The 24944-nt window shown below is 35.3% G+C and overlaps 2 protein-coding genes across 6 annotated transcripts; one reads left to right on the top strand and one right to left on the bottom strand.

Annotated features, from left to right (window-relative positions):
* Nucleotides 1-277: 277 nt before the first annotated feature.
* LOC117619305 (glycine--tRNA ligase, chloroplastic/mitochondrial 2) lies at nucleotides 278-15693 on the bottom strand. 5 transcript variants are annotated; one of them, XM_034349223.1, is made up of 36 exons: nucleotides 15350-15693; nucleotides 15130-15180; nucleotides 14789-14856; nucleotides 14159-14240; nucleotides 13957-14020; nucleotides 13311-13366; nucleotides 13012-13089; nucleotides 12835-12909; nucleotides 12691-12761; nucleotides 12312-12428; nucleotides 12119-12220; nucleotides 11889-12015; nucleotides 11161-11244; nucleotides 10934-11020; nucleotides 9918-10019; nucleotides 9656-9719; nucleotides 9475-9530; nucleotides 8644-8715; nucleotides 8070-8152; nucleotides 7523-7571; nucleotides 6579-6641; nucleotides 6408-6497; nucleotides 6244-6330; nucleotides 4958-5029; nucleotides 4795-4853; nucleotides 4494-4587; nucleotides 4091-4309; nucleotides 3833-3927; nucleotides 3341-3431; nucleotides 3161-3265; nucleotides 2926-2964; nucleotides 2295-2384; nucleotides 2040-2141; nucleotides 1223-1304; nucleotides 1035-1120; nucleotides 278-682 (listed from the first exon to the last, which is right to left on the bottom strand). In XM_034349223.1, exons 1-36 carry the CDS (start codon nucleotides 15602-15604, stop codon nucleotides 584-586), a joined length of 3216 nt encoding a protein of 1071 aa, XP_034205114.1. In that variant the 5' UTR covers nucleotides 15605-15693; the 3' UTR covers nucleotides 278-583. The 5 variants fall into 5 exon arrangements, 4 of the variants coding, with proteins under 4 accessions (XP_034205114.1, XP_034205115.1, XP_034205118.1 ...); XR_004584552.1 differs by lacking the exon at nucleotides 3341-3431; XM_034349224.1 differs by lacking the exon at nucleotides 6244-6330.
* A 2788-nt stretch (nucleotides 15694-18481) lies between these two features.
* Nucleotides 18482-23878, top strand: LOC117620328. The gene is made up of 7 exons (XM_034350493.1): nucleotides 18482-18700; nucleotides 19014-19052; nucleotides 19152-19289; nucleotides 19539-19678; nucleotides 19777-19886; nucleotides 22619-22734; nucleotides 23222-23878. Exons 1-7 carry the CDS (start codon nucleotides 18548-18550, stop codon nucleotides 23600-23602), a joined length of 1077 nt encoding a protein of 358 aa, XP_034206384.1. The 5' UTR covers nucleotides 18482-18547; the 3' UTR covers nucleotides 23603-23878.
* Nucleotides 23879-24944: the final 1066 nt, after the last annotated feature.

Genomic DNA, 24944 nt, shown 5'->3' with positions numbered 1-24944 from the left:
TCAAAATTACTTTTTTTTGGTAACACAATTGTAATATTCGAATACAAAGGAATTAAAACACATAGGATGAGGGTGTATTCAATCCATACTTTTGTGGAGATTTTTTACGAAGAAATTGGCACCGAAAGCAAAAAACCAACACATTTAGACATTGTTTAAAATTCAAGAGGGTACAGTCTTCCATCCCAGAACTTTTTACACAGACCATTGTCCTATTACTAGTTGCATAAGACACTAATGCGTATGGGGAAAACGAAAAAAGAAGAAAAAAATGATCTGTCAAATTAACGCCATTTATAATGTCATAGAATTACAGCTACTCAATATTTATGGATTTGCCATGTAACACTTCTTTTCTGTTCTTTACAATGAATTTCCAACTCATTCAATTTACACTAAAAACATGTCTTTAACAAGCCTTGATATTTGATAAATATAACTCTGAAATTATGCAAACTAACATCACAAGCTGGAAGCCAAATACACCCATGACACTGTTCGTTCTCCTCCTCTCCCTCGTATTATTCTCTTCTGCAAAAAAAATGATATTCCTTTGCTATAATGACTACAATCAAGACAAAACTTAAAATCCAGGCAAAATCGAGAGGTCTGCTATTCCACTTGGAAGGTCAGAAATTTTCTTCAGCAAAGCAAGCCTGTTCTTGCGGACTCTTTCTTCTTCCTGCGCATTAAGTAAACAAAACATTGCTTTTGTTTTCGTCTCATGGTACTTTTGGAAACGAAATATAATCTTTCTTTCTAGAATCAGTGTGTGATTAATTAAACTACTAAAGGGATTGTTTATGTAACCAAAACCAAACCTCAAGCAGTCAGCTTGTAATTTCTGGAAGTGCAAGGTTTAAGTCAAGATGCATTGACCTGAAGGGATGTTTGTCTAATTTACTCTTTCTCATGACTGCGCATGGATATGTTGTGTAATCTAGTCTTTCTTTTCGTTAGGCATGCATACGAGTAACATATGGTACTAGCTGTGAAAATACAAGTTGTACAAGAAAATGGTAAAGGAAGCATACCACCATTACAAACACATGATTAAAGAAATCTTCAAGGGGTTGTAGTAGTTGTGATGATATTTCAACAAACTCATCAATCTCAATACCTAGGAGCCAGAGAAAAGGAGTTCAAAGTTACTTGATATGCTACCAAAGTTATACTCAACTCTAAAACAGATTGGAAATCTATTGGAGAAAGATAGAAGTACCATGACATATTTTGTTTCTAACTGACAAGAAAGAACTCCATAAAGCTTTCTCTTCGTCTGTCTCAAAAGCTGCCTCGTCCACCTAACAAGTACAAAAACGTGCTCAGACAAAAAAATTACAAGAACGTGCCGTTATATTGGTCGTGATAATATTGAAAGACTGGACTTTGCAGAGCAATCATAAACGCATAAAGGAAAACCATACAGCAGCTATAACTACTTGAATAAAAAGATTAATTACACCTCTGTTTGTTTCTGTTTTAATGACCTGTTTATCTTTCCATTGTGCCATCTTATATGTAAACACACCCCACCTTTTCATTTATCCCTTATATCGAAATTAAATTCTTGTCTACTTATCAAACTGCAAAAGTGAAAATACTTATGTTCTACATTTTTTAAGAGTAGAGCACAAGCAAGGGATTTAGTATTTGTTTCTATGCACTACCTTGGCAAGGGAGAGAAGGATGTGACACCCACCTTGGACATGGAAATAACAAACCTCACTGCCACATCACAGTTTGGACCTAGTTTTTGGAGTCATATTACTATAGTAATTAACATAAGGTGGAAGATAGTTGGTCGCAGCAAAGTAGAGGGATCAAAAGCTCAGAGGGTTCATTGCTTTGCCTGTCCCCATTTGATATTTATGGTTGCTAGGGTTATAATGTTTCACCTGATCTACTTTCACTTATATTGTTGTGCATGAATTTAATGAAAACTAAGACCTTTTCCAAGGAAATGGATAGGCTACCAAGCAACCAAACAATTTCAGGCCCTGAAGACAGAAAGTATCTTCATTAAAGAGAAAGTGTACCTCAATATGAGGGTCTACATCCTTTCCTCGGACTATTCTTGTCGGACGAGAATATGCTTCAACAACCTTTGGGAAAAGCGAGCCTTTCGACAAGGCTTCCATCTGCAATTCAGATGTCGTGATATTATAAGTATATGATTATGGAGCATCGTCAAACAAACGAGTAATTATTTCTCACAGAAATCTAAAAGCATTGTCAACATATTCATACAACACTTCGCAGCAGGATCAGCAGTAATAAATGAAGCAACTTACTTTACATGCAGACCTTGCTGCCAGGCAAGGCAAGTTTGCACGCTCTGCAAGGACAGAACGAACCACTTCTGAACTTATTCCCTTATCAACCTGTAAACATGATACAACCAATGTGTTAAAATCAAGGAACATGCAAGTAGCCCAACAAAAGCATACATCAGAATAAAAGATAATCGGGTTTAAACTATAATAGGCAAATGGAAAAAAATAAATAAAAATCATATAATGGAATATAAAATGAAGAAAACAAAAGGCTAATGTAGCGAGACTTGACACACACATTCTTCTTTTTTAATCAGGAATGTTAGCACTGCCTTTTTCATTCAGTGACTTCTGCAATGCCATTTTGTACAATTTATTCAACAATGATGGTCCAGTACCATGCTAGCATACAGATGTATGATGTAGTGTATAAACAAAAGGCACTCTTTACTTGTGGCCTGGTATTCAAAGATCAGTTCTATCTATCCATGGATTAAACATGGTTTCTGAGTGGACAATTCATCCACTTATAGGTTACCCATAAAAATGAACAGATAAACAAATTAAATAAATCTGTAGGAATAAAAGAATAGGAAGAATAATAAGAGTTTCTAGTTGATGAACTTTATCATGTTGAAGTTACACATACCAGATATTGCTCTAATCTCCTTGTCACAAATTGATGTGCCTAAGTACAGGGACAAAGAAAAAGATGCAATCATTATCAGTTGATGCCAATGACTTTAGTGCTGTAAAATGACTTCTAGATGGTAGGTTACATCGTGACTCATGGGAACTGATATTTTGATTTGAAGTGGTGATTATGGGCAAAACAAAAATCTAATTGCCAATCTTATTTAGAAACTAAGGACTTTTGTTCATACATCATTTACAGTACTTGGATCTACTTTAAGGGGTTGGACATCTGCAGCAAGTTCCAATGCTTGTCGTAAGTCCAGATGCTTATCTTGTTCCACCAACACCTGGACCTAGAGAAGAAAAAATTACTTTGTTTTAGCTTAGTTAGCTGAGCCTCAAAGCATCAGAATGACCATAGAACTTACAAGACCATAAGAGATTCGTCTCAGGCCAAATGGGTCATTAGCAGAACTGGGCTGACAACCAGCAGAAAATAAGCCGACAAGGCTATCTAATCTGCATAAGACAAATCAAGTCAAGCAATTTGCAAGTAGAGTTCAACTTTAAAAGAGTAAGCGTGCAATCAAGCAACTTAACCTGAAAGGATATGGTGGGGTAAACCCATACCATATGCAAAAACAACTTACTCTCTGCATAAATGAGGGAGTTAAAAGAAATCCTAACTTCTTTGTGCTTTTTTAAGCATACATAAATAGAATGAAGAAAAGGATATTGAATATTAACAATTTAACACTAATAACTTCACCTGTCTCCACATTTAATCATCCTCCAGCAAAAACAAATAATCCATGCACTATACCCTACTTCCTAGTATATATTTGTGTGTGTAGACTATCGACAAACTGATGCCTCAATGCAAAACAAAGTGAACCTATTACATCAGTTATCAGCATCACCTGTCAGCAATGGACAGAACTATGCCTGCATCAGTTTTAGGAAGTATATCTCCAGAAAATCTCGGAAGCATGATCTCAAACAAAGCCTCTGCAACCTGCAACATATGAAAAACAAGCGTGGGGAGTGAGGAGAGAGGGGAGGTGTAAGAAGCAAGGTTAATTCTGAGCGAGAACTACAGTGTGTTTACTAGCATTCCCACAAGAGACTCGAGTGAAAAAATACACAGAACAAAAATAACTAACATAAGATACCAATACCTGCTCTGAATAGCCATCTCTAAGAGCATAATGACGAGCCATTACTCCTGAAAGGGAAGTAAATTCTGTGACAACTGCTGTAGCCAGATCTGCCATAGCAAGTGATGCAGCACTCTGGACAGTTTTATTTGTGTTGTCATCCATTCCAAGGGCCAAGCTTAGTTTGTTAACCATATTCTGAATGCGCAGCACCTTGTCCAACATTGTTCCTAACTTCTCCTATTTTGTTTCACATTGTCAAAATAAAAGAGCTGCTATCAGGAATCTTTCATAAAAAAATTTTAAAGCCCTATTTTTTCTTTGTTGTGCCAACGGTGTTTGGCAATTGTCTCATTCCTTGTTCTTACCAACATGAAAAGGAAAAATAATATCTTCCTAAACAATTAAAAATAAAATGGCTTACATGGAAAAGAATCCCTTTAAGTAGACTTCTAAATTCTGAAAACTGTTTCCGTGTATCCATTTCATAGAAGAATTTAGCATCTTCATAGCGAGCTCTGCATAGATAGTGAAATGCTCAGCCCATTGTTCACGATCAATAAAAGTCAAAGAACTTGAATTGAAGAAGAGAATCTGCCAGCATATAATCCAGAGAGCAGCCACATCTGGAAAGTGTAGGAGAACAGGATTCTATCCAGATCTACCCTCCTGCACTATTTGATACGAGGCACTATTTGGAGAACAGGATTCAATCCAGATCTTACCTCAGTACAGCCTCATTTCCTTTTTTGACCACGGTCTCATCAATTGCTCCATTTGCCACCTAAAATTAAACCCCATCACCAAACAAATTATGAACATATTAACCACCACTATGAAGCAAAAAATTACGTCAAAACTCATATATGACCGTAAAGAATGTCTCACAGCAATGAAGTATGGCAAAAGACTTCCATTTTCATCCCTCACAGCAATATACTTCTGATGCTTCTGCATAACCTGCATGGATCACCCATAACAGTAAATAAAAACAAACAATTCTAAAATTACAGCAAAATCTTACATCATCCCTGCCATTTAGATATGGAAAAGTATCTCCTGGAAAAGAACCAAACATCAACAATTGATTCTATCCAATCAAATCGAAAAAAATCCCACCAGAACTGAGATAAATTTTCACAACCAGATATCTAATTGAGCCAGAGGCCAGTGTTCATTTTCTAGCCAATTTTCACCTTGCTTTCCCCATGGCAAGCATCCGAATTCTACCTTGTTTCCCCTTCCAAATATTGACAAGCTTTACATAGACTTCATGCTGGAGCAATTGTATGGCTCCAAACCAACATGTAAAACGATGCCCTAATATTTATTGTTCTTATCCAACATCCAAACGCTGGGATCTACATGTAGCAAACATGCTTACTAAGCTGTCAACCTCAGTCAAAACTTCAGCTATTGAAAAATTGGTGACTTACTAAAGGATGATATTGCTGTTAGAGTACTGCAGCGAGAAATGTGTCAACTGCAGAACATTCCAATCCCACGTAGCAGACAACGATAGAACATTTCAGTGTGGGATAACATTACACACCAATGTAGATTGCCAACTGAGAGGGAGGCACTGATTAAGTTACAAAGTAGCATAAACTACTAGCTGTTCCAAAAACAGTACATGCTCAACCTAGCAGGATAGTGTCACCCAAGAGAAAAGTTGTGATGCGGTCTCCTGTACTAGTGGAAACAGGAAGTGTTTTTAGGAAAGCATGGCATTTTTACCAAATTTAAACACGATAAGGCCTATTCTTTCTTCTTGATTGCTCCATTTCAATTATCGAAACAATCAAGTTATAATCACGCCATTTCAATATTTTTCTTCTTATATGCAGTAGTAAAGTCACAACTGGTGGTAAATACTAAATGATTGTACTTTAGTTCCCTAAACAACGCCTAACGTAACTAATAAATAAAAGGTTTTTTTTTTTTTAAAAGTAAATCTCCGCACCAAAAAAAGTCCACTGATCTTCAAATTACCAAGACATGCCATGCATGCACAAAGGAAGAAAAGATTAGTTATACATCTGAACAAACAAAAACTCAAATCAGAAACTTTAAATTCATCGATACATGGCATGCAGCTAAAAAGCATCAAACAACAAAATACTGTCAGGTGAAAAGACCATATCTAAGTAGTCCACAAAGATTAAACAGCTTACCATAGTCAGAAGATCACTAGGAAGCTCTAAGAAAGACCTTTTAAACTCCCCAAGGACCGGTACAGGTGCCTCTACGAGATTTACAACCTATAATATTATGTTGGCAGATAGTTTTAAAAAAAAACATTTTTATCCTTGACCACCAAAGACAACAGTTTACCAACCTCATTGAGTAAGCCTTCCTGAATAAACACTTGTCCGTTTACACTTCTGGCTAATGCATTAGAGCCCTCCAATACTGTTTTCTTACGTTCCTGCAAGTAGAGTACTTGTTTCAGTAATTAAGCTATTCCAAAGAAGAAAAAAGGTATCAAATTATCATATGATATTGATACCTCCATTTCAATATTGATCCCAGCATTCCTCATTGCACCGGCATAGGATTCAGCACTTTCAACCTGTGACAGTTCCTGGAGCTATATAATTACAGGTACTCGTGCATCTTATACAGAGAGAATAATGAGAAAAAACACTGTAATGCAGTAACACAGAAGTACTTAGAAGTCCAGCGGGAAGACTTTCAAATATAAATTGGTATACTGCAAAACCACATTCCCTTGAAAGCAATAACAAGAACAATGTACAATGTTGAGATACAATCAATCAACGAGGAATATAAAGAGAATTTTTTATTTTTATCTTTTATGAGAATCAACATTTGTTTATAATGACCAAAAGACAAGGTACACCAGAAACCTGAACCGGAAAAGAAATTGACTGTTGGTGGTCACTTATAAACTTAAATAAGAGCCCATGATTGAAAAGGTTAATCTAAAGTCAAACGCTTAAAACAACAATCTTTAAGTTAACAGCATTATATGTAGAACAAAATTCCATGAAAACTAGGGGAAAATTGACAGTGGATCATCGTGTACTTAATTATAGAGCGAGAGAATGGTAAAGGAAGGAAAAGGAAAAAGAACAGAGAACTTTCCAAAGGAAAAAAACCAAGAATCACTTTTTTTTTTTTTAAACTACCACTGTGCTTTTCCTTTGCATAAAAAATTAGTCTTTAATGAAATGTGTCATTTGTAAAGCATATATTAAACTTTGCGTCCTTTGACAAGGATATAAATGCTACTGAAATTCATTCTAAAAAATTATACTGAAAAGCAGGCATTGTTAGATCAATCTGTTTAAAGGTAAATGGAGAACTATTCTCAAAATTCATATATAGGTGTCATAATATGTAAATCAGACAACAATCCACTCCAACAGTAAAGTTGAAGACAATTATTGTGGAAATGGACACGATAGAAACTGTAAGTTCACCACATACCACGACAGTAGCTGAAGAAGTGTTACGAAGACCATAAGACAGGTTTCCACTGTAAAAAAAAAAAAAAAAATAATTAAAAGAATTAAAACAGCCAAAATAACACTGTCCTATTAAGAAAAATTACAATGGTATAATTATGCAAAATGCAGATTTGGGAATGTATTATTAGTAAAATACATAAATTGAAAACATAAGAAAGCAAGCACTGATTGACATCAAACAGGACTTATCAAATTACAATAAATGGACATTGACAAACAGTTGGTAGATATGCATATACATATATACAGAATTGTATTTCAATACTACCACACAAATCTTCCAAAACAACCTTATTGGCAGCAAATATCCTCCATTGACTGGACACACAAATTTCATGTAAGCTTTTACAAATGAATTTCACATAAGTATACAATACTCAAGGAAAATCTATTGCTGCAACAGTTACACATGTAATCCAAAACAAGTCCAGCTAAGCCAAGCCATGTAAGTGACAACTCAACTATACAATCAGATTTCAGAGAGAAATGCAACTAATCATTATTACCTCAAAACTTCAGCAAAAGTAAAGGGCACAACTACATCTCCATGCAGTGCCAAAATCCAACGAATAGGTCTGCTAAACATAACCTAGATACATAACAAGAAGCACACAAATAACAAATCAGCTAAACGGTATTTTTATCATATAGACTTCAATTCAGATATTTTCATACTAGAAGCCATACAAATGCTCTGCACATATTGGCTCGCTCCTCTTAATAATACTAAAACAAATAAAGTGTAAGAGAAGTCTGAGAGTTTTGGGCTAGTGGGTAGTTTGGGTGAGATAATAGAGCAGTTTTACAATTTATGAAATCATATCAAAAGATAAAAATGTCCTGATATAGTTATGCTCCTTAATGTTGAGATGTGATCTTTTGGGATTAAGAGAATGTGCAGATACATAAACCCCTTCCTATAATAGTATGCATAAATACATGAAATCACAATGACAGGTATGGCCGTATGAATTTGCATGCACCACAATATAAAAGTACATTTATAAGAATGACAATAAAGCAAGGTATGCAGGGCAAATTTTCCATATAAATTCCGCATACAATTCAAATTTACTTTACCTGAGAGTTCCAGCGCATTGACTTTGGAAATGAAATTTTTGCAATCGCATTAGGCAAATCCTCAGACAAAACCTAATCAAGAGAAAACAAAAAAAAAATTGTTAGTTTGGTATACACAATTTTTTATAAAGGAAACAGTACAACAGTCTAGGAGCCATTGTAACAATCTGTAACTGAAAGTGTGTGCTGTCCACCACTGATCCAGATGTCAGAGTAACTAGCTATCGAACCCATAGAAACTTGGGAAACTACAGAGCAAATTTTCAGCTCATATCCACTTCTTGGCTTCATAAATACGTACAGAAGCAGTTGCAATCATAATCATTCACGGACCAGAGTTTTATTCATAGAAACAGTATGGTGTTTTTTTGGGTACACAATCATAGATGGCATTCACCCAACATGCATGGTAGCACACAGGATGACAACTAGAGAAAGATAAATGCAAAAATGCTTTAGAATGATACTGTTATCATGTCTACATAAAAATATTAATAATAATAATAAAATAATAATAATAATAATATTGCAACTAACCCATTCAAGACAAATAACAGATTTTTCTTATTCCTTTTTCTTTTTGTCATCACATGCAAATATTTTACAGAATAAACTTGCCGATGATATACTAGCTAATTAATTCAAAAAGTTAACACTCATTAAGTTATAACTTCAATAAACACACAGCACAGTAACACAAGAATCTCAAGGGGCATCAGCTTGTCTATCACAATGAAATTTCCACACACAAAATAGATAATAATAATAAAGCAAGACATGAAATCTGAAAATCCAATTTGTGCAGCAATAGGAAAAGATAAGAATTTGAACCTCCAAAGCAAATCTGGCGGATTCTATTACACGAGCATAGACATATTCTGTTTTCCCTGAAATGCGGAAAACAAGCTCCTAATGAAGTGAGCACAACTACAACAGAGCAGCAACAAAATGTAAATTATGAAAGAACAGGTCCAAAATACATGTACTTATGTGTACATCTGCCCAGACTCACCATCAGACTTTCTATATAACGAGTTCAATTGTGCAGAGTATCTCCGGCAGAAACCCTCGGCAGCCTGACATAAAATAACAGGTTCAACACTAAATGCCTTTACATATGAATTATAATTAAAAAATTCATGACATGGAGAATCCTTATGTCACATTAGCAAGCAAAAGCAATGGCATCAATAAGCATGACAAGCCAAATAGGTACATTTGAGAAAGGCCACAAGCCTTCAAGGAGAAGAAAGGAATGGATAGTCAGGTATTACCTTCGTAGGATTTCCATGATCATCAAAAGATTTTGAAACAGGAGGCCCTCGAACCTCAACCTCATTCTCCATTTGTTTAGTGCAGAGATTCTCAACAGAAACCTAGACGTGCGAAAGTAAACATTCAAAGTGTCTAAGAATTATAAATAACAATATATATAAAAACATAGCAGCATGTCCACAAATTCTCAAATTTCAACTTAATTTTAGTTCGGATTCATGCATGAGGTTTTCATAATTGCATAAAATCTTCCATCTTAGGCTTGCATTAACAAAGAAAAACACAGTTCTGAAAAAGAACAAACTCCCCTCTTACTTTTTTCCTGTCTGGCTTTATGTAATTAAGAAACATATTTGTGAATAGAAGAAGCAATCTTACATAGTAGACAAGATTAACACAAAAAAGAAACAAAGCAAGATAAAAACTATAAGGAAGCTCCTTATATTAACACAAAATTTTATTTCTCATAAAAATAAAAATAATAATAAACTTTAAAAGGAAAAGGAAGAAAGAGAACCAGGCAGGGCTGATATCAATCATAAAATTGCGGAAGCATCCACGAAAAAGAGAAGGTTGAAATGCGCAATGGAATTTCAACACAAAAAAAGGATAAACTGAAAACAGCCACTAAAACTGTCTAAAATTTAAAATGAAAAAGTAAGAAAATAGAATAAATAGACATTGTGTGAAAGAAAAATTACAAATAGGATAAGGAAGAAAGAGAACCCGACAGAATCGATATACAACCATAAAACTGTGGACGTATCTCAAAAAGAGTGCAGCTTGAATTATGCAATCGAAGTTCAACACAAACAAAAGGATAAAATGAAAATTCCTAAACAACTCAAAATGAAAAAGGAAGAAAGAAAATAGAAGAATGGACATCCTGTTCAGCCAATCATGTTGATGCACCCAAAAGGATATAAAAGGTTCGTCCTCAACATGAAAATGCTTGAGTAGAAAAATAAAATCAATAAATTGCCAATGCATAGGGAGACAAAATTTCTAATCTTACCACCAGTCGGCGAGGTGTGCCAAAAGCTTGTACGTCACCATGGCTCAGTCTTTGCTTTGCTAGTAACTGAACCATTAAATCTTTCAACTGCAATGACCAGCTCAGGACAATCAGAGAAAAACCAAATATGGAAAGGCACATAAACCTTCAGAATGTTAATAACATTTCAAAAAGGGGGACAATCCATGTAAACAAATTAAATTTGCTTCAAATTAAATTAGTTGTACTTGCTGGCTTGCATCAACAACATCTTGAGGTGGCAGCTCTTCAGTCCCAATTTCAAGAACAAATAACCTTGAATCATCATGCACCTGAGGCAAAATCCAACAAACAAAACAACACATTAAATAACAAGAAATATCGGATGTGGGCATATGTATAAATAATTGACATGAACCAAAACATCTGAAATGGTGAGCAGCACACAAATTTCTAGAAACTGCGATTCAACTAATTTTTTTTTTTTCTGGTCAAAACCAATTTTTCCCTACAAGAAACAGAATTATATAAATTTATATAATAAAAAATTATTAAAGCACAACCATTCTGGAAACCACAGTATTACATGGATGAAGACTAAACAGCATTAGAAGCCAAGCACTTTCTTTCAACCTCTAAAATCCAAAGCCCTAATTAGACTCTTAAGAAACTGATGCTTTCCATTCTTCCACAATAGATGTAAAACATAATATCCCAGAAATTCAAAAAAAGAATAAAACCCCAAGTGAAAACCAAAATCTGAGTTCGTCCAATAAAATCTCCACGCCTTCCCACTGTAACAAAAACTATTCCTCTCTATTTAGATGCACGTGGTTCGCACATGTACAAACGTATACATAGAGTTAAATACATAAACGTGCGTGTGTGCATTACCAGATAAGCCCATATATGTATTCTTATAAAAACATGTGAAAGAAAACACAGGGTGAGCCTTAATGGCTTTACAAAAGCTGACCTTTTTAACTGCTGCCTCCACAAGCTCTTCAGGACATACAAGACTAACAGTTTCAGAAACCACGCCCAGTGGATATCCAAGAGATTCCCTGCTCTTTAACCAAAGTTGTGCACACTGACGAGCTAAACTGATAAGAGAATATTTTTTTAAAAGAAGGTAATAAGCATAGACATAAAAGTGCAGAGCATAAATCCTAGAGAAGTGGTGTGCCAAGGAATAAGCAACCTTACCTACGCATCCGCCCAAAGTACCGAGCACGCTCTGTTACCCCAACAAAGCCTCTAGAGTCTAAGATATTAAAAGCGTGAGATGTTTTCAGAAGCTGATCATACCTAGCAAGTAAAAGGGGAAATTTTAAAGAAATATGAACAAAAAATCAATAGCTACAACTAACAAGCATGAGAAATAACAAGCACATCATACGCAGGTATTGCTAGGCCTGAAGAAAGCAAGGAGCGAGCTTCCTCCTCAAAAAGATCAAAATGCTTCTGAACATGGTGCACCCCAGCATTCTCTAGATAATATGCACTCATTTCCTTCCTGAAAAGAAATATAAGGTGTAATATTTTATACTCTACATTACTAGAAAGTATAAAACAAGTCCAATCTTGAGAACACTGAAATGACAGAGACCAAGAGAAGGAGAATGGGATGGGAAAATAAGGCATATGACTGTTAAAATTTCGAAGAAGTATACATCATATTCTTTTGATTAACTCTTGTTATACAGACACCCTTTCATGGAAAAAGAATGTGTATATTTCAACAACAGAGAAAAGTAATCGGTAGTTTAAGTAGTTACTCATTCTCCAAGAAAAGCTCCCCATATGTAATTCCATCAGCGTATTGAATTTTCTTAAAATGATCAACTCCCTGCAAATTAGTCAGGAAAACATAAGCGAACATAAGAAAAGAAAGAAGAAGAAAATGAGCAATAAAAATTAACCTGAAGCAACATGAGGATACGCTCAAGACCATAAGTGATTTCAACAGATACTGGCGACAAGTGAAGACTTCCAGCCTGCATAGAGAGAGAGAGAGAGAGAGAGAGAGAGAGAGAGAGAGTCAATAACTAAACCTATATTATGCATATCATATTTCAGTGCAATGTAAAAGAAGAAACCTGCTGAAAGTAGGTGAACTGAGTAATCTCCATCCCATCCATCCAGATTTCCCAACCCAAACCCCAAGCTCCAAGCACCTAAAAGCAAATATGATCAGTAAGTGGATCACATTTCGGCTAGATGATCTATTTCATGCACAAAGGTTTTTATAATAAAAGCAGTACAGATGTTGTACTCCTTTGTTCATAACTAAATCAATTGCAAGGAAATCTAAACAACGAGTTAAATTGCATCTCAAATCAAAACTGCATTGAACTAACATGAAAGATTGATAGTGCACCAATTAACAGAATACTACCGGACTCTCCCAGTTGTCCTCCACAAATCGTATATCATGTGCACAAACATCGATACCTGTAAAGCATAAAACATTAAATGCTAATGGCAGAACTTGAATGGTTGAAATTGAACAGGAAACAAATGCCATAAATTCTTTTATATGGATGAAATCTTTATAGTCTTTCCTCTCCTTTTTCTGTAAGTATGATCTGCACATCTTGTCAATGAATGACACAACATCCAACAACTGTTTCCTTCCATTTTCTTTGTTGAATCTGACTGTTAATTTTCTTTCCTGTTTCCCTTTTGTTAGGAAGTAAAAATATCACAAGCCAAGTTAAAGGGGGTCTGCAATGGGCAGCCCCTAAAAGATATATAAACTGTGCATGTAAACAGAAGGTGCAGATTGGGATGGTGCTCATTATTTTCAGCACACTACGCATATTAAATCATTTTGACTATCTACCTGGAAAACTGAAGGTTGAAATTTATGGTAAGATATCCTAGAGCATATGCGAAAATACTCAAGTATGCAAGGCCACTTTCCATTACTTGAACGGACTCACAATGCACAAACTTCTTACAGATGTGTGTCTGCACAAATGCATATACATGTATACATGGTTTATTTGCATGGTTCAAAGAAAAAGATGCTTGTTGACTACCTAAAGCTGATAAGCTGCGGATGAAAAGGTCTTGTGAGTTTCCAGGGTCAGGCTTCAATATAACCTGAGATAGATATAAAGACAAAGTCCATAAGAACTTGTAATCTAAAAGATTTGTACCAAAAGGAGTAGAACCATTTGTCATTCAAAATTGCATAACTTGCTTTTATAATAAATAATAATTAAAAAAATCAAACTTAACCTGAAATTGAGTGTGTTTCTGGAGCCTGTTTGGGTTTTCGCCATAACGACTATCATCTGGTCGAACACTAGGCTCCACATACCTGTCATTAAGAAGCCCACATTGGTAGTCACAATAAAGAACCTTAAAGGACCAGCTGCTCTACGTGGTAGTCATTAAAAAATGTAATACAAAAGAAGAACAAATGACATGGACAAGAACATCAGATAGGAATTGGCTTCAGTATGGGGTTTATATGGGTGGGTTGGCACCCATCACTTAGCAGGCTCCCAACCTGTGACATTAATATCATAACATGGCTAGTTCCTTATCCAATATTGAGCCAATCGTCTGAAGAGAGGGGTCCACATGAATAGTTGATCCCCCACCGATAGAATGGGTAGGCAGGGGTCCAACCATGACGAGGGCATTGCGTGTTTGAGCGGGGGGGAATGTTAAGAACAAGGCCTGGATTGAACATAGGGTTTATATGGGTGGATAGATAACACTCTATATCTATAAGGTACAGTTGGTAAAGGGCAACAGCAGACTTAAGACAATGTAATAAATAGACTACAACCAGTGATAACCCTTCACATGTTGTCTCTGAATATATTACTGTAGTAAATTTACAAACTTACGCATACTTACGCAACATGCCACGGTTCTGGACCAAGAACCCTTAAGAATGTCAAGGGATTCATAGTCCCAGCTCCAACCTGATCAATAGAAAGAGCCACAGTAAGACAAATATGCAATGGACATCAATTTTGGATAAGCAAAGAAACTAAGATGCTTAATGCCTAAAACCATCTAAACAACTATAAGGGCAACATGTAGATGTGTTTTATTTAGCACATTAAATTATGTTTTGCAGCACAAGTTTCTCCAACAAATAATGGATACCACGGACTTTTCCTCGCTGTCCAAAAGAAGTTATTGCACATACCCTCAAAAGAAAAGAAAAAAGGAGCAAAAACACTAATCATTACCTCTGTGTTGCTACATTGCATTATGGCACATCCAACCGAAGCCCAATATTCCTATGACATAAAAATAGATGGCATCAATGGAATATGAAAATATGAGAAAAACTAAGTTTACCAACATAAGAATCAAGGAATTACACACACAAAAACACATACGTATACGAATATACAGAAAGTATCAATGCAGAGTAAAATGCAACGAGTTTTGGTTGAAGAGTGAGACCTGGAGGCGTTGAATGGCTTGTTGGAAAGTGAGGACAGAGGTTTTCTGGGGAACACTAATTGGGTTCGTAGAAGAGTCATGCTGTGGAGCAGCAGAGGTGCTAATTGCAGAGACGCTGGTTTTGGTGAAGCGGCGGCAGTAGCCGAGTGGGTTGCAGAGATGGGTAGGATTGGGCTTGCCGGAGCGGAGGAGAAAGAGGCGGGAAGTGTGGGGCTTGAGAAAGGAGATGACTAGAGGGAGAGCGAGGATGGCCATGGCTGGCGCGCTCGCTCCGAGTTTGAGGCTTGTAATTACACAGCCTTAGCCACTTGGGTTTATCAGGAATTCAATCGGAGAACTAAACAGGGTTTAACCGGCCAATTTTTTTTTATTTAAAATTTTTAGAAATAACATGTTGGTCTGACCTTCATTTCAATTGCGGGTTGACCAAAAAGAATCCTTAGACCGTTTGCTTATGAAAAAAAATGATTGAACCAAAGTGTCACTATGAATTGATATAATATGTTTATGCTACCAAAGTGTCACTCTTAAGTAATACTAAGAGTAATTTATAAAATGTAATAATTTTTCAATTTGATTCTAGAAGTCGACAAGAAAATTTGAATGGTGGAAAAAAATAATGTCCAATTAAACTATATATTTAATTAGTTGAGGTTTGAACTAGTTGTTAGGTCTCGTTTAGTGTTGGATTGGATAACTACTTATATTTAAAGCATATGTTTCAAGAATTGTTGGAAGTTTAAATGAAGTTCACGGACTTTTGTTCCACACTGGTAGAAATAAGAAAAAGTGAAGTCTTTATAAGTGTGCTAGTCCCACACTTAGTAATTGGAAGTTGAGCAAAGTAGAAGTCAATTGGGCTTCAAATGCTAAATATTATATAAATAATATTTAATATTTAATTATCAAAAGATGGGCCTTGGGCACTTCAGATTTAAATTATAGCAACACTTTATAATTAATCCCTCCTAAGAGCATCCACAATGGGCTCTCTAAGGACTCCTAGTGGCTCCCTATACTTTAATACTGCTTTGTTCCATGCATATTTTTAACTTTTAATTAATACTATCTTTTTATATTGTTTTTTACAGAGATGAACCAATTATATTGAATTAAAAATAAATCATAGTATTTATAACTCCAAACGAGAGAGTACGATTGAAGTTCAAATTTTATAGAGAACTCATATAATAGCTTTTGTGTGTTTTTAGCTGAATTTTAATTGAAAAATAGGGAGTATGATTGTAGATGCTCCAATCCCCCCAAAATGGAAAATCATTCACATCTATCCTAAGTGAGCGATCTTGAGCTGGAATTTGTGGACTTGGTAGAGGGAGGAATTGTCGTCGTTGTCGTTGCAGTGATGAGGTGAACATGTCGTTTAGGAGAAAGCGAAGAGAGAAGATAATAAGGTGGGAGAGGAATTGAGACTATACATATATACATTTAAAAAGTATATATATATATATATAAAGTATACACGCCTGACTGTCCTACACTTAAAAATAAATTAAAAATTAGTATAGCCTCGCGGCTATACTTTATAAAAAAAAATAGTATATCCACACGGCTATATCATTTAAATATTTAGATATATTTAAACACACAGCTATCCTATACTTCAAAATAAAAAAATAGTATAGCCGGCGGCTATACTTAAAAATAAAAATTTTAAAAATCGTATAGCTGTCCGACTATACTATTTAAACATTTGAATCTATACTGTGTGGCTATACTAAAAATAAAAAATAGTATAGCCGCGCGGCCATACTATTTAAATATTAGAATATATTCAAAAAGTATAGCCGCGCGGCTATACGCTTAAAAATTAGGGCTCTTTAGTTTTAACCCATAAAAAACTTAACTAATTTGGAAGAAAGATAATTAATTTTGCTTAATTAATATAAAACCAAAGCCACCTAATTTTACCAAAAGGACATCCAACAACCCTAAAATTACTACATGTGCCATTGTGCTTAACTGTCAAATACAGTTTAAGAAGAATGGTAGAATTGTCTTATCAGTTGTTATTTTTTACCTGGCCCAACGAATCTGGGCCTCTCTTTGAGCTAATCCAAAATAGTAGTTTTTTCCTAGGTATTAAAACTAAAATCAAAATATTCAATATCTTACAAACTAATTAATAAAGTTAATTATGTCTAAAACCTAATTTTTCTTAAAAATTACATGGTATAGCCGTGCGGCTATACATAAAAATAAAAATTAAAAAATGGTATAGCCATGCTGCTATACGATTTAAACATTCGGATATATTTAAACGGTATAGCCGGGCGGCTATACTTAAAAATAAAATTTTAAAAATAGTTTAGTTAAGTAGCTATACTATTTAAATATTCGAATCCATTTAAAATAAATAGTCGCGCCGCTATACTTAAAAATAAAAGTTAAAAACAATACAGCCTCGAGGCTATACTATACTTAAGAATTAAAATTAAAATTTTGAATAGCCGCTCAGCTATACCATTAAACTATTATACTTAGAGTATAGCCATGCGACATTACTTTTAAAATTTCTATTTATAGCAAATGACCCACTAGTATAGTGGTTTGGAGTATTTACTCCCTCATGCAAGGTTCTAGGTGCGAATCCTAGCATCCGTGTAGTGTGTGTGAGTTTAGTATGCTATCGCCCCTTTCAATAGGAAAGGTCCTCCAAAAATAAAATAAAATAAGAAAATAAGAAAATAATAATAATAATTTATTAAATCAGCAAAATATTTAAATATTCACTAAAGAAAAATTTATTAAAACATAATTACTAATTAAAGAAATTTTAAAAAAAACTAAGATATTAGTTAATTACATATACTAAATTAAAGAAGTTGGCCAAATTTTTTTTTTTAAGAATCTAATTTTATACTTTTAAAGAGTATAGCCGGACGGCTATACTTATTAAAAAAAATCTACTTTACGTTTAAAATTTCTATTTAAAGAACGGTTAAAAAAATATTTAACTCAGAGTATAGCCGCAGGGCTATAATTATAAAATATCTATTTATGGAGTATAGCCGTGCGGCCTTACGTTTAAGATTCTCCGTTATTTTTTTGGTACGGCAGCGGCAGTCCAAAGAGAAAATAAATAAATAAATTAAATAATTTTAAAATTTATATTATTTCTGGCGAAGCAGGTGATATGTAAGAAGAAGATGAACGACGTGCATCAATCTCTGTAAAGCAATGGCCGACGCCGCCGCCCAAGAAGAAGAAGTGGCAGCAGAAGTGGAGGCCGTACAAGCGGTGTACGGCGACGATTGTGTGGTTCTCGAATCGTACCCTCCTCATCTCCACCTCTACATCAAACCTCGCACCGCCGATGTCGCTTCACAGCAGGTCCTTTCCTTTTCCAACTTAATTCATCTGCTGCAAGCTTCTTTCTTTTTAAAAAATATTGTTTTTGAAATTCTGAATTGAATTTTACTTGTTTGCTGAGAAAGTCTGAGAAAAATAAATGAAAATAGTTAAAGAAGACGTTTCAATTTCTGTGATTGTCGCAATTTGTTAGTGTAAAGGCTTCAGCTGTTGGAGCTAATGGTCTTATTTGATTACAATATTGCTTTTTTTTTTTTCTTTCTTAGCTTTTGTCTTCAAATGGTGGCAATCTCTTATTGTTTGTAGACGCTATACGCACTTTTTGTTTTTGTAGTTTGTGGAAGCTGTTATTGGAGTTCGAGCAGGTTCTCAGGTATAGATTAATGAAAGTAAAGTTCTTTATGTTTGATTTTTTATTTTATCTGTTTGTGAGCTGAAGTTTGCTTCTTTTCTTTTTGATTTTTTGTTGTAGTATCCGAATGAACCGCCACATATTGAACTTTTAGATTCAAAGGGTCTTGATTTTCAGAGGCAAAAACATCTAATGAATTCGATACGGGACAGAGCATGCGACCTCTCATCTTGTTTAATGCTTGTGGCGATTTGTGAGGTAATTGTTGCTCTAGCCAGTTAGCAAAAATTGTTTGACGTATTAACATTGCTCTCCTTTGTGACAGGGTACAAGTTTAGAATAACACCTATGTACAATATGTTAGTTCTGCATGTTCATGAATGTTTAACTATCAGGACTGTGATAGATCATATGCATGATCCCTTCCTAACGAGGAGCTTATATGTACTTTAATGGACACACCCAGACTGGCTTATCGGGAACTGATTCATTGACATACGTGTCCAGGAAGCAGTGGAGAAGCTCTCTGTTATGAATCACCCTGATGGAGATTGTCCATTGTGTTTGTATCCTTTGGTCCCAGAAGACGAGCAGAGTAAAGTTTTGCAATTTATGAAGTTGATGTCTTGTTTCCATTGCTTTCACAGGTACGCAATCACTTCAGAATTTTTTTTTTTTTTCAGTATCTGATTTTAGGCAAGGGTTTGGGTTTTAATGTTCTCCCTTCTGTTTAAAAATATGGCAGTGAGTGCATTATTAGGTGGTGGAATTGGATTCAAACAGAAGAAAGAAGCAATGCCAGTGATTCATCAAGTGCACATGTGCCTCCTATTAGAGACTTGCGAAATCATAAAGGTATACTTGGGTCACAGTTATTTGGTAGTACGTTGAATTTATGACTAGAAGCTTGATGAGACACCTTAGCAATAATAAATTATTTACTTCAACTTTATTAAGGATTCTTTTAAGAATGGTTGGTTTTACAAAAAGAGTAGCTTACAAAAAATTAACAAAAACAAAAGCACCAAGATAAGATTTAAAACAAATTAAAAGCTTACAAATATATAAGCATCAAGATGATAGAATGAATTTAATGAGTTCATAGCTTAGTGTAATTGATTGGAAAAGCACTTAGATCTAACATCTCAATCATTCATGTCTGATCTAACAACTGATATATAAGTTCTTAACTTAGATCCTCATAAGAAGCTATCACGTATGATACAAAAAATATTGTATCCTTCCATCAACTCTTGTATGAAATTTCGTGTAACACCCCACTCCCTTTAAAGAAGAGCAGGGTGGTGTATGCATTCTCATGTTGATGTTTCAAAGTAGCATTCTTTGAAAAAAAAAAAAAAAAAAAAATGAAAGTAGCATGATGCATAAACATTCGTTGGGAATTCGGATAGGGTGGCTGGAAAGAGGCTTGTGGGAGGCTTTTCTGTTATGTGCATAATGGGCGAGATTTTTGGAACCCAAGAATAAGCTGAAGCATGTTCGTGACAAAATTTTCTCGGAATCTCAGAATGTCCTTGTGGGTGAGTGTCAGATTTTTGGATTCGTTGATTGCTAATTAGTGTGTAGACTGAAGGTTGAGATCAGGGAATTTATTGATTTATTTGCAAATTGGATATTTGGGAACTATTGGAGCCAATTTATGCATTCCTCTACTGTTAGACTTTCTTCCTTTGTGAATGGCTCCTCTTCCTGGTTTGTTTGGTTGCTTAAGGGATCTCTGGCTAGGGGTTCATCCTCTGTCTTTGTTTATATTATTATGATGGTGCTTAGCAGATTGATCCGTAAGGGTTTGGTGTGGTATCTAATGGTGCAAGGTGTTTTCAGATTTCACATCTGTTATTTGCAGAGTATCTAATTAATTTTGGTGGTGCTGATTGGGGCAAATGAGTTATTTGTGGTGTCTTATTTTATGATTTGAAGCGATGTCGGGTCTAAGGGTCAATATGGATAAGAGTAAATTTTTTTCCAGACTCGAGTACACTCTCTCTCTGTTGTGGAACATATTACTACTTGCTGCTGATTGAGATTGCAGAATTAGTTCTCTGCCTTTGGCATATTTAGGTTTGGTTTTGGGGTCATATTTTGTTCAGAAGTCTTTGAGGAATTTTGGAAAGGGTAGAGAAGCATCTGGCAGGAAAAAAAGCATCACTACACATCTAAGGGGGAACCTTAGTCTTTCATCTAGCTTATCTACGTACGATGTCTCTGTTTCTGGTTCCCGTTTCTTATACATGCAAATCATTGGAAAAATTTCCTAGAGGCTTTCTTCAGGCTGCGTTACGCAATGAACCTACACCATTTGGTTGATTGGGATTAGGTGTGTTCCCTTCTTCAATGGGTGGTTTAACATCAGAAAGTCAAAACTAATTCAACTAGAATTTCTTGAGCAAATACTCATGACATTATTATGTGTAGAGGAATCGGTAATGGAAGTGTGTGGTGGCTTGTAAATGTGGAGATTTTTTGGCAGCTGAGGAGAAGTGTCTGGAAGGATTTGGGGATTTTGTCACAGAATGTTTGGCTCGTGTACAAGGGAAGTGTTGTTGACTCAGGGTTGCAGCTTGTTTGAATAGGATGTTTTGTATGGCTCTGTGGCTTTGGGTACTCTGGCTGGAAAGATACTTTTCCTTTACGATTTACCATAGCAGTGGATGAAATTGCTTTGGTAGGGGACCCTTCAGTCAATTTGGGGGTGTGGTTCAGTTGAATCTTGCTTTTTCTAGAAAGTGTAATGATTGGGAGATTGAAATTGTTGAAAGTTTCTAGAAAGCTTTACATTATTTTAGAGTTGGCGGTGAGTGTGGGAGCTCCGGAATGTAGTTGCTGCAAGCATTTGAGGTGCGCTCTTTTTGTTGGGCTTTGTTGGATAAAAATCATTCTTCTTTTGCATGGAAGCAGTTCTAGTATGCGGATCCTCTGACTGGTGTTTTCTCTTGGACAACTTGTTCAGGGAGGATCTTAACATTGACAACCTACTTTGACATGGAAATTTTGGGTTCCATCTTCTCATTATCTGGGATTAGAATTGATCCTTGCAGCTTATATTTCTAATTTGTATGGGCGGTGTTATGGGAGATTTGTCAGGCAGGAGAATCAAGTATTATATAATACAGTTACCCTTTAGTTGTGATTCTTGGTGCCTTTCGTTGGAGTTTAATACTCCTGCATTTGGAGGTGTGCTGCATTATTTTATGTAGATTAAGGCTAACTGCCTAAGTTCATCATATCTTCTATGAGAAGACAAATACTTCTTTTTATCCTATGTTAGATTTTTTCTCTGTTTTCAATTACTTTTTATTTATTTATTCTATATTTTGCCACGTATTTGTGGTTCATGAGCCTTGATGCTCTTTCAATATGCTTTTTTTAATTTCTAATGAAGGAAAATGTAAGTGTTAGCTGGGATAGAACCATTTGCATTGTGTCCCTTGTATGGGCCTTGTTAAACATACTGTGTTACTACAATTGCCATGTCATGTGTAACATTATATATTTTCTGAAAGACATTTGTAGTTCTGGCTCTCTTCTATTATATTAATTTCTAATGAATGATGGTTTTTTGTCAGATACACGTGGAGCTGTGGAAGAGAGTATGGGAAACTGTCCAGTTTGCCGTAAAGTTTTTCATGCCGAGGATTTTGAACACGTGCTCGACTTGGTTGGCAATCATTCCTCACATTTGGTACATCATCTAACCATAAATTATAAGTTTTTCAACTGAAAACTGTTTCGTAGATTTTTAAAATCCATGTTCTTATATTTGTATTAAGTATTCAATTGTGATAGGGCTCATTCTGGTTGTGTCAATCCATTTTTACCCCATACCAAAGCTTTACTCAATTACTCTGAAATGCATGGAGAACCAAAACTAAATCTGTTTTTAGATGGCCATTTGAAACTTTTGAAGATGGTAGTAAAACCTGTCCTGATAATAGAAGACCTAGTTGATGCATATCTAGAAACAAATCCGTATATTCTGAAGTTCTAGCATCAACTTTGTTGAAGTTTTTACCTTTGTTAATTCGATCATTTGGATTCTGTAAAGTCTTGTTTCTTTTAATAAGCAGTAGGATCTTACTTTCTAATATTGATTCATTCAATATTTGACACAGGAGTTGTGTTTTGTTTATAATTTAACTGAAGTTGAATGACTATTCGACTGTTTTCAGAGTCTGAACGATAACGAAGACGATGACGGTGAGAAACTCCTGCAGTCTGAGTCAGAGAATGCACGGCGACAAAACTTTGAGGCCCTATTGAAGTCACAGCAAGAAAACAGTGGTTTAATTGAACCTAAAAAAAATATTGTTGTCTTGCCTGGTATGTTACTTCCACCACCGGTTGCATCATCCACATCCGAGACAGCCAAAGAATCTGCTGAAGAACAACAAAGAGAGCCCCCAGGCACCTCAGAAATGCATTCTGGTGGTTCCTCAGATAGGCCTAAGACCCATGAGCAGAGGAGTTCCAGCTCAAGGGAACGGAGAGTACGTAATACAAGAAGACCCGTCAAACAGTGGATAAAGAAAGAGAGTGGCAGGGCAGAGTGAGTAATTGATCTGATTCTTGAGGTAAGTGAGTGACTGATATTGTTCTTGTGGGAGCTTTTTCTTTCCCCGAAGTATTCATGTCAGCCAAGGATGCTCTATAAACAGAGTGTAAAAAGGAAAAAAAAAAAAAGAAGGAACAAAGAAAGAAAAATAGAGAGAAATTCTCTCTGCAAGTTAATCATTATCTCTCTGTAAGTTAATGTTGTGTTTTTGTGTAAGTTAATCATGCGATTTTGAGTTTGAAATTTCAAGGTATAAAATCCAAATTTTGGATCATTTCTGTTTCAGTATGAATTACAATGATGCAAGTTTATTGATGATAACTGTGCCAAAATAAATACTCTAAACCTCCAATAATCCTCTTACATTGCACATAAAAAATCTCCACACCTTGGCTTATAAGTTATATTCTAGCACTTTGACATAGCACGGGCCCAGCGCTGCCCAGCCATGCCCAGCACTGCATTTCTGAAGAAAAAAATTTACCCAGCCCGTTAATCCTTACTCAATTCAGTTTTATCACCCAAGACAAAGGAAAAAGGAGATTCTCTCCTCTTCCTTCTTTGCTAGCCCGTGACTCTCCAGCCCAACTCTCTTCGTTTCCCTTTTTTATTTTTTATTTTCTTCTCTCTTCTTATTGTACTCTTATTTTTCTTGTGATTGTGTCTAAATTTTAATTTAGGGATTCAAAAATTAGAGGTTTCTTAAAACTGATATGTTACAATTTAGTAAGTTCTTTGTTTTTAATAGAATTTGTGTTATTGTTAAGTTATTAGTATATATAATTTATTGGTTAATATGCTTTGTTATATATCATTTGGGAAGTTTGGTAAAGATTTTGTCAAAATTTCAATAAAAAATTTCCGGTTGAAAAAATTAGCCTAAAAATTAACCTCGATCATTTTTGAATTCTGAGAGCCTCCGCTTTACCTTGGTCCAATAATAATACAAATTCAGAAGACGTGCTGTGCTTCTCCAACAACACAATGCGCTGATATGGCACAATGCAGACACTCCACTTGTTTGTCATGCAAATTCCCAAACTAGTGTTTGGAGGTCAATATGGGGGTTGCCTTCAAACAGACGCATTTATATACACCACAGAATCATATGGTTGTGATTCATCTCGATTGGATTAGTTGACTAATCAAGGATGCAGCAATACTATACAAAATAAATAAAGTCAATTACAATTATTGTTTTGATGGATGTGGATGGAGCAATGTGAATTGTGCTAGGGTTAGTTGCCGGTTCGACTCATTCGTTTTCACTCGCTAATATATATCAATAATTGAGTCACTCATGTGCATTAGGAAAATTGACCTAAGTATTCTCATGTAAA

This window comes from Prunus dulcis, chromosome 2 (assembly GCF_902201215.1).
Source record: "Prunus dulcis chromosome 2, ALMONDv2, whole genome shotgun sequence".
Lineage (NCBI taxonomy): Eukaryota > Viridiplantae > Streptophyta > Magnoliopsida > Rosales > Rosaceae > Prunus > Prunus dulcis.
The sequence above is the reverse complement of the archived record's forward strand: the minus strand, read 5'-3'. Positions and strand labels throughout refer to the sequence as shown.

Coding starts and splice junctions, on each gene's coding strand:
- LOC117620328 (XM_034350493.1), top strand. CDS start 18,548: ATGGCCGACGCCGCCGCCCAAGAAGAAGAAGTGGCAGCAGAAGTGGAG. Junction 18,701..19,013: donor CCGATGTCGCTTCACAGCAG/GTCCTTTCCTTT, acceptor TTGTTTTTGTAG/TTTGTGGAAGCTGTTATTGG. Junction 19,679..19,776: donor TGTTTCCATTGCTTTCACAG/GTACGCAATCAC, acceptor AAAATATGGCAG/TGAGTGCATTATTAGGTGGT.
- LOC117619305 (XM_034349223.1), bottom strand. CDS start 15,604: ATGGCCATCCTCGCTCTCCCTCTAGTCATCTCCTTTCTCAAGCCCCAC. Junction 15,181..15,349: donor AAGCCATTCAACGCCTCCAG/GTCTCACTCTTC, acceptor TTTATGTCATAG/GAATATTGGGCTTCGGTTGG. Junction 8,153..8,643: donor CAATGCGCTGGAACTCTCAG/GTAAAGTAAATT, acceptor TTATGTATCTAG/GTTATGTTTAGCAGACCTAT.